The 12,057-nt window shown below is 37.2% G+C and overlaps 1 protein-coding gene across 2 annotated transcripts in view; it reads right to left on the reverse strand.

Annotated features, from left to right (window-relative positions):
- MYO1D (myosin ID) overlaps positions 1-12,057 on the reverse strand; it is a 287,794-nt gene that overhangs the window by 167,114 nt on the left and 108,623 nt on the right. For both annotated transcript variants that reach the window (XM_033091580.1, XM_033091581.1), the window contains exons 14-15: positions 10,556-10,688; positions 4,510-4,676 (exon numbers count right to left, since the gene is read on the reverse strand). In XM_033091580.1, coding sequence (XP_032947471.1) covers positions 4,510-4,676; positions 10,556-10,688 — 300 coding nt within the window. The remainder of the gene's footprint in view (positions 1-4,509; positions 4,677-10,555; positions 10,689-12,057) is intronic.

Genomic DNA, 12,057 nt, shown 5'->3' on the forward strand with positions numbered 1-12,057 from the left:
TTTTCCTGATGTACATCCCACCATCTTATCCAGCACTCTTCCTAGATGATTTTAGAGAAAAGCTAATCTCATCTTAAATAATCCGCAATTAGATTGACATCAGCCTTTCCACTCTGCTGTCTTTCAAAGGGAAATTTTAAATATTGTTATTAACATCTTTCAATTTTCTCAACTTCTTATTTTCTATTAGTTGTGCTTTCCCACTGTTGCTGTTTTACTGTTTTCTCTTAGATAGACTGGCTTTATTCCATTGGATTTGAAAGCCATGCATTCAGTGATGAGGCAATGCACTGTTGAAGACTGCAGACTCAGAAGCCAATGGCCTGAGTTTAAATATGGCTCCATGACTACTTGGCTCTGTGTACTCCTTGGAGCGAGTGTACATCTGGGCCTTTGCTTCCTGGGTCTTGGCCATTATGCCTAAGACGAGACGTTTCCATTGCAGCTGCTGAGGTGGTTACTTGTCCTGGCCATGATGGCAGCCTCTTGGTGCTGCAGCGGTGGTACATTCACTCCAGCACAGCAGCTAGAATGGCTTCCTGAAAGGCAGCGCAAGCTGCGCGAGGCAGGCTTTCCTTAAAACTGTGACCTCGGCTCACTCCTGGGTCTTCCTATCTGCTTCGTACCGTATTTAGGAGTGACTCATATTTTCAAGGTTTACTGAGAATCCCCTTTTGGTTCCACAGTGGGCCTGTGCATTTACTTGGTTTTTAAATACACATGTTTTATATTATTTGGGGACGTTCTGGAGTGGGAATGGGAAATAGAAGCTTGCACCACAAAGACTGCCATATTTAAAATCCATAGGTTCTTCTTAATCTGTTCTCTTTTCTTTTTATTATGAGTCTTAGAAAACAAAATCCAATCCTTATGGCACGTCTTCCGTGTCAAAAAGCACACCAAAACATTTGAAGTTGAAAGTAAAGTAAGTCCAGAGAGGTTAAAAATAGCTAAAGACATGCATTTAGAAAATTCTTTGTCCCCCGCCCCCCAAGCCCCGAAATCAAACTTGTTTTATTGTTTTACTTTAACTACTCTTCATGGCTTCCACTTTGTCTCATTATAATACAATTTTAGTTCGATAAATATATATTTTAGATAAATATATTTTTAGTTTAGCCTGATCTTATATTTACCCACCCCCACCTTGCTCATTCTAATATTTAACTTCTGTTGATTTTTCATAGATGACAACATAAAAACACATTCCATTATTAATTGGTTGAATGCTAAGAGCAATAACAACAGTCCAGCAATCTTGCTATTAGTGCATTTGATCAAGTTTGAATTCAAGACTCAGAATGAACACATCTCTACTCATGAAAACATTTCTACTATATAGCTTCAATAAAAAAAGAAAAACCAAATTTAAAGAACAGTGTCATTTCAATAAAGAAAATAGTGTTTTGAACATAACCTTTTGATCAATATAACCTTAAATTTCAATTTTCCAGGCTATTATGCTACAAAGTTTTAGTCATTCCAAGAGTCCCCATTTAGAGCAGTCCCTTTCACTCCTGCTCACAAGTAGCTGAACACTGGTGGAGAAAAAGCAATGATGCTGGGTGAGTTCTCATCAGACATCTCCACCCTCACATCTCAAATGGGCACTCAGATCTTCCTGGCAGCAATCTCACTATACAAATCTATGTTTTCCCACTCTCCAAAATGAGTATTCTCACTGCGCCCCCAAACTCCTACACCACCTCTTCTAATCCTCCCTCTCAGAGTATGACTGCACCTCATACTTGATTGAGGAAACAGAAGCAATCAAATAGGACCATCTTCATCTTTGCCATCAGCTCACTTCTGAGGCTTCCTGCAGCTGTATTCATACTCTCTGCTTTTGTCCTGTTGCCACAGGAGGAGTGTCCCTGCTCCTATCCGAAGCTGACAAACCTTCCCCTTGTGCTTGGGAGTCCATCCCTCGCCTTCTCAAGGATGTTATTATTACAATTCCCTCGCTCCCTCCTGCATCACGGGTGTCTTGCTCTGTTCTGAATCATCCCCACCTGCATACAAACCATCTCCGGGACCTCCTGACCTTACATCCCGCCCCAGCTACTGCTTCCATTTTTCCCTGCTCTGACTCACAGCACACATTCTTGAGTTGTCTACAGGCATCCAGTTCCTCACTTCACTTTCCCATCCTGTCGAAACCGGGCTCGCCCAGCCCTTTCTCCTTTGATCTCTATGTTGCCAAATTTAATGGTTAAGCTCCTGCTTTTATCTCACTTGATTGCACAGCAACATTTGATATGATAACTGCACTTTTCTTCTTGAGATGCCTTCTTCTCTTGACTTCTGTGATTTAACTCTTTTCTGTTATTTCTTCTCCTTCGTCGGTTGTTCCTTTTCTTCTCTTTGCTGGTTCCTTCGTGTCAGACCACAAACCTATCTGTTGGCATGGACCTCCTCTTCTTCTCTACCTGGTTCCAAGACTTAACATATAGTATATACTCATACACATGCTAATTACAAAAAAAAAATCTCTATATCCATCCTGGACTTCCTGGAGTTCCAGATATGTATACCTAATAGCTTACTTAATAATATTTCTATCTAGATGTTTAGAAGGCATTTCACACCTAACAAAATCAAGAGACAAATCTTGATTCCATCTTTGTCCCTGTTCCATGCCCTCCTCCCTCAAACTTCTCTTACCTAATCTTTTCTTAGCTCAGCACATGGTATCATGCTTACCTACCTGGATGCTCAAACTAAAATCTACTTGTCATCCTTTGTTCTTTTCTAGTCCCCTCTCATCTACCCAATCCATGAACAAGTCTTATCACGTTTCCTTCCAAACATATCCCAAATCTGTCTACTATTCTTGCATCTACAGTAATCCCTCGTGCAAAGCACTATCATTAAGCCTGGACTCTCTTGGACTCCTGCAATGGCATCCCTGAACGTCTCCTTGCTTTCTAGTCACAAACATCCATAAGACTGTGTCCCTCCCTGCTTAAGATCCACCAATTTAGCCCAAATTGAAACATTAGTCTGGATTACAAAGTCCAACATGCTCTGGCTCCTGTGCATCTCTCTGATCTCATCGCATACCATTTCCCTGTCACTCAGCATCCTCCAACCCTACTGGACTACATACATCTGGTACCTAAAACACCACACTTATTACCACAAATGAGCCTGTTTCCTGCTATTCCCTCCCTCTGCCTCACCTGCTCTTTATTCTGACCTCTGTATGGCTGATTACTTCCTGTCATTTTTATCTCCTTAGAGACCATCCAATACCTTATGTATTTATTTATTCGTATTTCTGTGAAATCTGTATTATAGAACATAGGAAATGTTCAATAGATATTTAAAAATAAAGGCACAGATGGAATTAAAACATTATTTTTATAAGTCCAGTTGTCAACTATCATTATCATTATTAATAATAACAATAGCAAAGATATCTTACATTAACTGAGTGATTAATATATACCAGGTATTATTCTGAGTCCTTTTAATATATTATCTCATTTAATCCTCCAGTAACCCCACAAAGTAGTTACTATTATTATCCCCATTTTACACATGAGAAAACTGAGGCATGGAAAAGTTATGTGATTTGCCCAAGGTTATAAAACTATGAAATGGCAAAGTCTGGATTCAAACTAGGTAGACTAATTTTGGGGCCTCCACAATTAACTATTCAGTATTTTGTTATTAGTATACAGTTGACCCTTGAACAACATGGGTATGAACTGCACCGGTCCACTTATATGCAAATTTTTTTTCAATAAATACTGTAAATGTCTTTTTTCTTCCTTATGATTTTCTTAATAACATTTTCTTTTCTTTAGCTGACTTTATTGTAAGAATACAGTATATAATACATATAACATACAAAATATGTATTAATCAATTGTTTATGTTATTGGTAAGGCTTCTGGTCAACAGTAGGCTATTGTTAGTAGTTAAGTTTTTGGAGAGTCCAAAGTTATATGCAAATTTTCAACTGGGGGGGTTTGGGGCCCCTAACCTCTGCACTGTCCTAGGTTCAACTGTAATTAATAATATCAGTAATGATAAGCAGCATTCATCGAACATCTATTATGTGCCAGGCATCTAGGCTTTTAGGTTAATTTAGTCCTCATAACAACAGCCTTATGAAGTAGGTGTTACCATACTCATTTTACAGAAGCAGAAACAGCATCAAAGAAATTAAATTTCTGGCCCAAGATGATACAGTCAGTAAGTGGCACAGTCAGGATTCCAACCCAGATGTCAACTCCAAATCCTTGTTCTTCCTACTACACTACAACGCCCACATTTCCTCACTAACACTACACGTTTCTTCCCATGGTCCATAAACCACGGACTCAAGGAGACTCCTTCTGTTGATTCTGGGAAAGTCTTTCCTATTGGCGGTTTCCTCATTCTTTTGTTCATTCAACAAATATTTGGCTTGTCTAACAGGTGCTGATGCCTTGTCAGACATGGGGAGGACTCTGTAATTCTCAGCGTGCTACCGGGTTTCTTTGTTTAGTCTATTCTCACCTGTGAAGAAACTTCTCATAGGTCTGGCGGAAAGCAAATCCCGCCCGTCGCACCCTCACGTTTTCCAGGAGTCCAAGATACTCGACTTGGTGCCGGCAGCGTTCATCGTCAAATATCTGTGGGGATTTCTTCTCGTTGGGTTTGATGCAACGTACGTAATATGGTTCCTAAAGACATAAATCAGCAAATGATACATTTCACTGGAGAAAAATCTCAGATTAAGGACACTAACACGTAATTAGTGTCGTGTCAAATTAAGCCCTGTGCCTTTAATTTCTCGGGCATATACTTGCGAATAAAGTAGTTATTCTTTCTTTCCCTCCAATTCAAGGTTGGAAGAGCCCATGCATTCGGCTAAAATGTTGTTTTATTCTATTTTAGGAAAGCGGATAAAAGTGGGGAGTTATAAAAAAAATGAGAGATGTGAACCTTGAGTTTTTGTGTATTTATGGAAACATGGTTAAAAAGGAACAGAAGGAATAATTTAATAGAAAGAGGCAGGAGCTGTAGGAAAGATGAACTGCAGTGAAGAATATGAAATATTAAGCACAGCCCTGGTACATAGTAAGTGCTCAATTAAATGTCAGCCATCATCATCATCATCATCATCATCATCATCATATTTGTGCTTTTGAAAAAGAGATTAAGATACATGAGTATGGCACTTAAAGTTTATGAGTATATTAGTAGAGAAGTTACAAAACCACCTGTATGTGCCAGTGACTCTAAGAATGAGCCTAGCAAAAACTTCCTTCCCTGAGTGCCAATTACATTTTGTACCGTGCATTAGCTCATAACTCCTTTTGAATATACAACTGTGCTTGGCATAGACCATGGTACATTGACGATAACAAATTATTACTGGATGAATCAATGAGGTCAATGTATCCTATTTATCAGTGTAAAGAGTTACTTTCCCTTCTTTGAATCTATTATTTGTCAGACACACAGACGTATGTTAGTTAGGTGACGGAGTGCTCTGGAGTTAAATTGGGCAGTTTTGAGCTGCACTGAGGGCAGGAGGTAAAGTAGTAAATAATTTAAGAAGTAGGAGAGATTTGAAGAATGTGAATTTACTTGCATTTTGAATAGAGTAACAGTGTTCAACATCTAAACAGGAAGCTCCAAGTATATATTTATCATGCTGCCTTCCATGATGAAAAGCAAGGCTGTTTTCTTCCTGTTCCTAAGCCCTGCTTGATTAGTTTCCAAGTTGCTGTTGTAGGAGATTATCACAAATTTAGTACCTTAAAACACCACAAATTTATTCTCGTGTAGTTCTAGAGGTCAGCATTCTGAAATGGATCTCTCTGGGCTAAAAATCAAGGTGTCAGCAGAGCTGTTATTTTTCTGGAACCTGTTTTCTTGTTTCCCAACTTCTAGAGGCTGCCCATATTCCTTGGCTTGGGGCCTCCATCTATCTTCAAAGCCCACCAATGGCCAACTGAGTCTTTCTCATGATTCCACCTCTCTGGTTCTGACTCTTCTGCCTCCCTCTTTTCCTTAGAAGGACTCCTGTATTTACATTGGGCCTACCTGCATGAGGCAGGGTTTATTTTAAGGCCAGCTGACTGGCAACCTTAACTCCATCTGCAATCTTATTTCCTCCTGCCATGTAACATAATATGTTTACAGATTCTGGGGATTAGGATGAAGATATCCTCGTCCCTCCCTACCCACCCATTGTCTCAGTACCTTTGGAATTTCCTCAGTGAAGAATATCTGTTATGCTAATGATTGACTCAAGCCCAGCCCCCTGGGTAGCTTCAGGATAAAGGTTAGTCACCGGAAAAACCTTCCACAGGATTGGGGGGCTGGAACTTTTAGCTGCCTGACCTCTGGGGAAGGAGGGGGTTTGGAGATTGAATCAACCATGCTTATGTAGTGAGGCGCTGATACAATAAAAAAGCTCAGGATGCCAAGACTCTGAGAAGCTTCCTGGTTGGTGAACATATGGATGTACTGGGGGTGGGGGGTGACGCACCCTTGACTCCACAGGGACAGAAGCTCCTGCTCTCAGGCTGTCCAGACCTTGTCACTTTGTATCGCTTCATCTGGCTATTCTGGGTAGTAAGTGTCAGAACTGAATTGAATTGTAGGACAATCAGTTGGTGTCAGAGAACCAGTGTTAGAATGCAGGGACCATTATTCGGCCCAGCACACTGTCGACATTTTTCATCTCCTCTGTGGTAGACTGAAAACCATGACGACACTATTTTACACCATCTCCCATGGAGAGGTGGTGTTTCCACCCCACATCTTGAATCTGGGCTGTCCTTGTGACTTGCTTTTGCCAGCACAATGTGGTAGAAGTGATACTGGGTTATTTGTGGAGTCTCAGCCTTGAGAGGCTTTGTCTTCTTGGAACACTTCTTCCATCATGTGAAGAAGCCCAGGCCCAAAAACTATGTGAAGAAAGAGGCCACATTATCGCAGCCATTCAGTATCCTGCCATGCCCTGTGAGTGAGCCATTGCAGATCATCAAGCCCCAGCTGAGGACAGCCACTTAGTAAGCCCAGGTGAAACCAGCAGAACAACTGGCCAGTTGACCCACCGAATCAGGAGAAATAATAGTGTTGTTTTAAGCACACACACACACACACAAAATCTCTGTAACACATGAAGCATCCTTTTTCCATTCATAATATTGTTTTTTGTTTTTTATCAATTTTATTAACGGTCTTTTGATTCTGTTTTTGATCTACTGGTTTAAACTTCTGCTATTTAAAAATTACTTTTTACTTCTTTCTTTAGGTTTTCTTTTGGAGTTCCTTTCCTGGCTTCTTGAGTTGAAAACTCATTTACTTTCAGTCTTGCTTTTTTTTTTTAAAATAAAGGCCTAATAAGTGGGCTACTTTAGCAATAGTCTATAGTTTTTGATCAATTCTTTGTCATGCAGTTCCAGATATTTTGTAATTTCCATTATGATTTCCTCTTCAACCTGTGAGTTATTTAAGAGAATAGTTTTTAAAGTTTCCAAGCATGTTTAAGTTTCTTTTTTAATTCTGATTTTTATTTTACTTGTTGAGGATGGAGAATGTAGCTATATATACATTTCTTAAAATGGTTAAGACTTCCTTTGTGATCTAGCATGTGGTCAGTTCTTGTAAATATTCCATGTATACTTGAAAGGAATATATATTTCCTAATTCCTGGGTATAGAGCTTTTTTGATCTATGAAATAAAAGTTTAAATTTGGTTTTCAAAGTTTCTGCTTTCTTACTAAGGTTTCTGTCTGCTTGATCTATCAGTTTCTGGTAGAGTTGGTTTAAAATCTCCCATTAGGACTGTGGCCTTGTCAATTTTTCCTTTAAAAATTTTCAGGTTCTTTTTTTGCTTTATAGAGTTCATGTATAATCATGGCTTCGTTGTTAGTTCAAAATAGCTTTACTGTCTTGGATATTTTCACTGTATTATTATTAGTCTCTTTATCTGTATTAATACTTTTTTTTCTTAAATTCTATGTTCTCTCACATTAGTATTGCTTTTAATCATTTTTTGGGGGGAGGGGCTTAGTATGTCTTTAGCTACCTCCTTGTTTATAATCTTTCTGCATAGTGTTAGTTAGATATCTCCTGTAAGCAGCATATATATACCTCGATTTTCCACCTATCTAGTCTGTTTAGTCCATTTCACTTATGGTGAGCACCAATTATTTAGATTTTTTTCTATCACATTATTTTGTATTACCTCAATGTAATTAACATTTTTCCTTTGTTTCTGCCCCACCCATCTTCCTGCCTTCTATTGGACTGATAAATTGTCTCTATTCTTTTGCTTATCCTTGCTTTCTCCCTCACTCCCCCACCTCCATAAATACACAGATTGGAAAATTGCAGGAGAGACTAACTACTAGGCTAGTTGCCCAACTCATGTGTGTGTATATATATATATATATATATATATATATATATATATATATATATAATATTTTTTTTCTTAAAGTGTCTTTCAGGCCAGTTTTCATGCCATATATATTTTACATATGTAACATATATTATATATTTTATATATATAATATATGTAATATATATATATATTAAAGACATCACTAAGATATTCTGCTTCCTACTTTGAAGCAGAATACTTATTTCTAGCTGAGTACACTGCTAAATAGCATAAAAATGTACTTCCCAACTTCCCTGGCAGCTAGCTATAGCAAATGATATGCAGCAGAACTGCGGTGTGAGACTTCCAGGAAGTCTCTTTAAAAGGGAAGCAACTCCAGCTGCCATCTTAGACCAGGAGCACAGACGCCAAGCAGTAGGATGACTAGGACGCTAGAGCAGAAAGACAGAAGGAACCTTACAGCTGTTATACCAGTCCTGCGATACGTCCTTTTGTACTTCATTTACAGGAGAGACATAAATGTCTCTCTTGTTTAAGCTACTAATTTAGGGAGGGAGGGAGGGTCTCTTTTATTAGCAGCTGAATGCAACCCCTGATACAGAAATTATACATGGTTCTAGAATTTCTATTTTTTAAAAATGCACATTTAGTTACCAATTTTTATAAAAGTGATTCTTTTCTAGTTAATCTGTTTTATAAAGAACATATTTATAAATAATATACTTTATAAATATTTTACAAAATTTTGTGTTCAACTCTATTTCTTGTGTCACATGCCTTCCTTCTAGGTTCACTTTCCTTCTTGCCGTATGAGGTAGGTTGGTGTTGACATGCAGAGAGAAGTTGAGAGATAAGAGGTACAGTTCTAATGAATTCTAGTTTTCAATTATGGTGTCTTTACCCCTCCTTTTCTGGAGGTTTGATTATATAAACCAACAAATTGTGCTTATTTGTTACTTGAGGCCAAAGAATCCTGTTACTTGAGGCCAAAGAATCCTGATGAAAAGAAATAGAAAGCTACTGAACAGACGTGTTCTTGTGGCATTTGCCTAATTTCTCCACAGTGAAGTAACCAGAAATGGTATAGATTTAAATTCTTAGAGAGGAAGTTGATTAAAAAAAAAAAAAAAAGATAGTAATGAAGAAGAAAATACACAGGAAAAGCACCACAAGAGAAAGATAAACATGAAGGAACTAAAAATAATGAGTCCCGGAATGCTGCCTAATTTATCAAACTTGTCAGCAGCAGCAGTTAAGAGTAGAAATCTGTTCCTTAAGTCAAAACAAAACAAAACAGACTAAAGTTATCCATCAGTATTGGAACTCAAAGGAACAATAAAAAGCAAAAATAATTGTCAATAATGCATCTTCATATTTCAACTATTTAAAAGAGCCTAAGGACAATACTTAAATCCCAAACTTCCTCTTAAAACTCTAGCTGGTCATTTTGTATTCAGATATGATATATGGATGGTGTATTACAATTTAATTCAAGATTTTTTTTTTAAGCCAGGCTTTGTCTTCATTACAAGGCTGAAGTTCATTTTTGTCAGGCACATGTTATACTTTACAGTTACATATATACACATATATATGTATGTACATACATACATATATACATATATATATAATATTTTTGTTCTTAAAGTGTATTTCAGGCCAGTTTTCATGCCATATATATTTTACACATGTAACATATATTATATATCTTATATATAATATATGTAATATATATAATATATGTAATATATATATATATATATATATATATATATATATATATATAAAAGACATCACTAAGACTATCCCCTTGACAACAACAGTAGGATAAAAAGCCCAAATTTAAGAAAAGTATTTCATCTGTTTTACTCGGTCATGTTAACAACAACAAAAAAAGGGCATTAATATTTTAACATACATTTTCACTTTTATTTAATATAATTACTTTAAAAAAGGAATAACAATTATATCCAACCATTCATTTTAAGTATATATTCTTCAATTTGATTTACTAGAATTACCAAAAAGAAAGGAATAAAAATTCTATTATAACATTCATTTTAAATATATATTCTTCAATTTGATTTACTATAATCACCTAAAAAGCAAATCATACATACTTATACATTCTCTATAACATATACCAAGAGGGAAATCTATGAAGTCACATGGATATTTAGAAAATAAAATAATTACCTTTGATGCAAGGTTGTCTACTAAAGCAATCATAGAATTCTTAAATAAGGTGGCGGCGGTCAGAGGTCGCTTGGTCACCTCTGTAATGCTCAGTTTGCCTTCGGGCCACATATTCTTCAGCACAGGATTTGAACTGAGAAGCACAGAAGGAGCGATTCAAACATTACATTCAAATAAGCTGCACAAGAATTGCTAAGCCATCCTGCTGAATTGGAGCCTGGGAGGCACAACTGGACTGCAGACTGAACTCACAAGGCCTAACTGGAAAAATGATGCTATCCAGAAAATTACGCCGAAAGTGTCAGGACAGATACCACACCACCGATGGAGACGATGTATCCAAATTATCCTACATTTAAAAAATTATTTAAACTTTTTAAAGTCACATCTATGTTATTATGACCTAGGACCCTCAAATAGTTAACATAGCTCTTACAGTAAATTCATGAAACAAATGGTTTTGGTGGTAGTGATAATTATGAGGACAAACCATTAGTAGGAAAACGATTCTCAATGTCATAGCAGAAAACATGACAGTATCTTCTGATTGAAACAAATATTCATACAGAACAGGTAATACTACCAAAAAAGATAGGTCTTTCTAAAAATACAGACAGGAACATAAAATACCCACACTGTCTTCTAGTAAATCCATTGACTGCCGCTGAATTTATGAAACATTTATAGGTAGCATTGGCAGTTACAATATTTTATTGACGTGACAAGACTGTTACAAGCTAATTCTTAAAGTGTACTTTTCAGGCCAGTTTTCATGCTAAAAATTATATATTCATTATGTGGTTCTGTGGTGATGTTAAAAAAAACATGTGTGGTGGTCTCAACTCTGATTTTCTTCCGGTTTCATTTTGAGTGCTTTTGGTTTTAAAGTAATTAGAACTTGAAATATTGCTTGCTTCCTGGAAAGTTTTCTCTTGTCAGATGTTTTTTTTTAACCTTGTGGGGCTGAGACGAGAAAAGACTTAAAATGGACATGCTTTGCTAACTGTGTTTACTACTGCCATCATTTTGCCCCCTTTATTTACCCTGATATAAAATTGAGAAAATTGAGTTGGTTTCCCAAATACCTGGTAAATTTCTGTATATACGGCACAGATGCAATATAATAGCTGCAAAATGCCGGAATAGGTGACAAAAGAGCAAAGAGATGAATGGTGAGGTGCAGATTGACTGGGTCTGTGAATGAAGACAGAGCCACACCCCTCACCCTCACCACTGCTAGCAATCAGTGCCAACTCCTCTCAACAGTGGCTCTAAAATGATGCAGTGATCTGTGGCTTATGGACCCAGTTTCATTACTCTGTAGTCTTACCCCACAATTTTCCAATGATACACATATCAATGAAAATAAACACATACATGTATATTGTTTTTCCTTAACTTTTCCATTCTGATATAGCAGAGAGAGAATTTAAGGCAATGGCCCTCAACCTTTAGTGTACATAATGCCTGCATGCCTTCCTAATACCCACTGAATAAAATTT

The sequence above is a fragment of the Rhinolophus ferrumequinum genome, chromosome 21 (assembly GCF_004115265.2).
Source record: "Rhinolophus ferrumequinum isolate MPI-CBG mRhiFer1 chromosome 21, mRhiFer1_v1.p, whole genome shotgun sequence".
NCBI lineage: Eukaryota > Metazoa > Chordata > Mammalia > Chiroptera > Rhinolophidae > Rhinolophus > Rhinolophus ferrumequinum.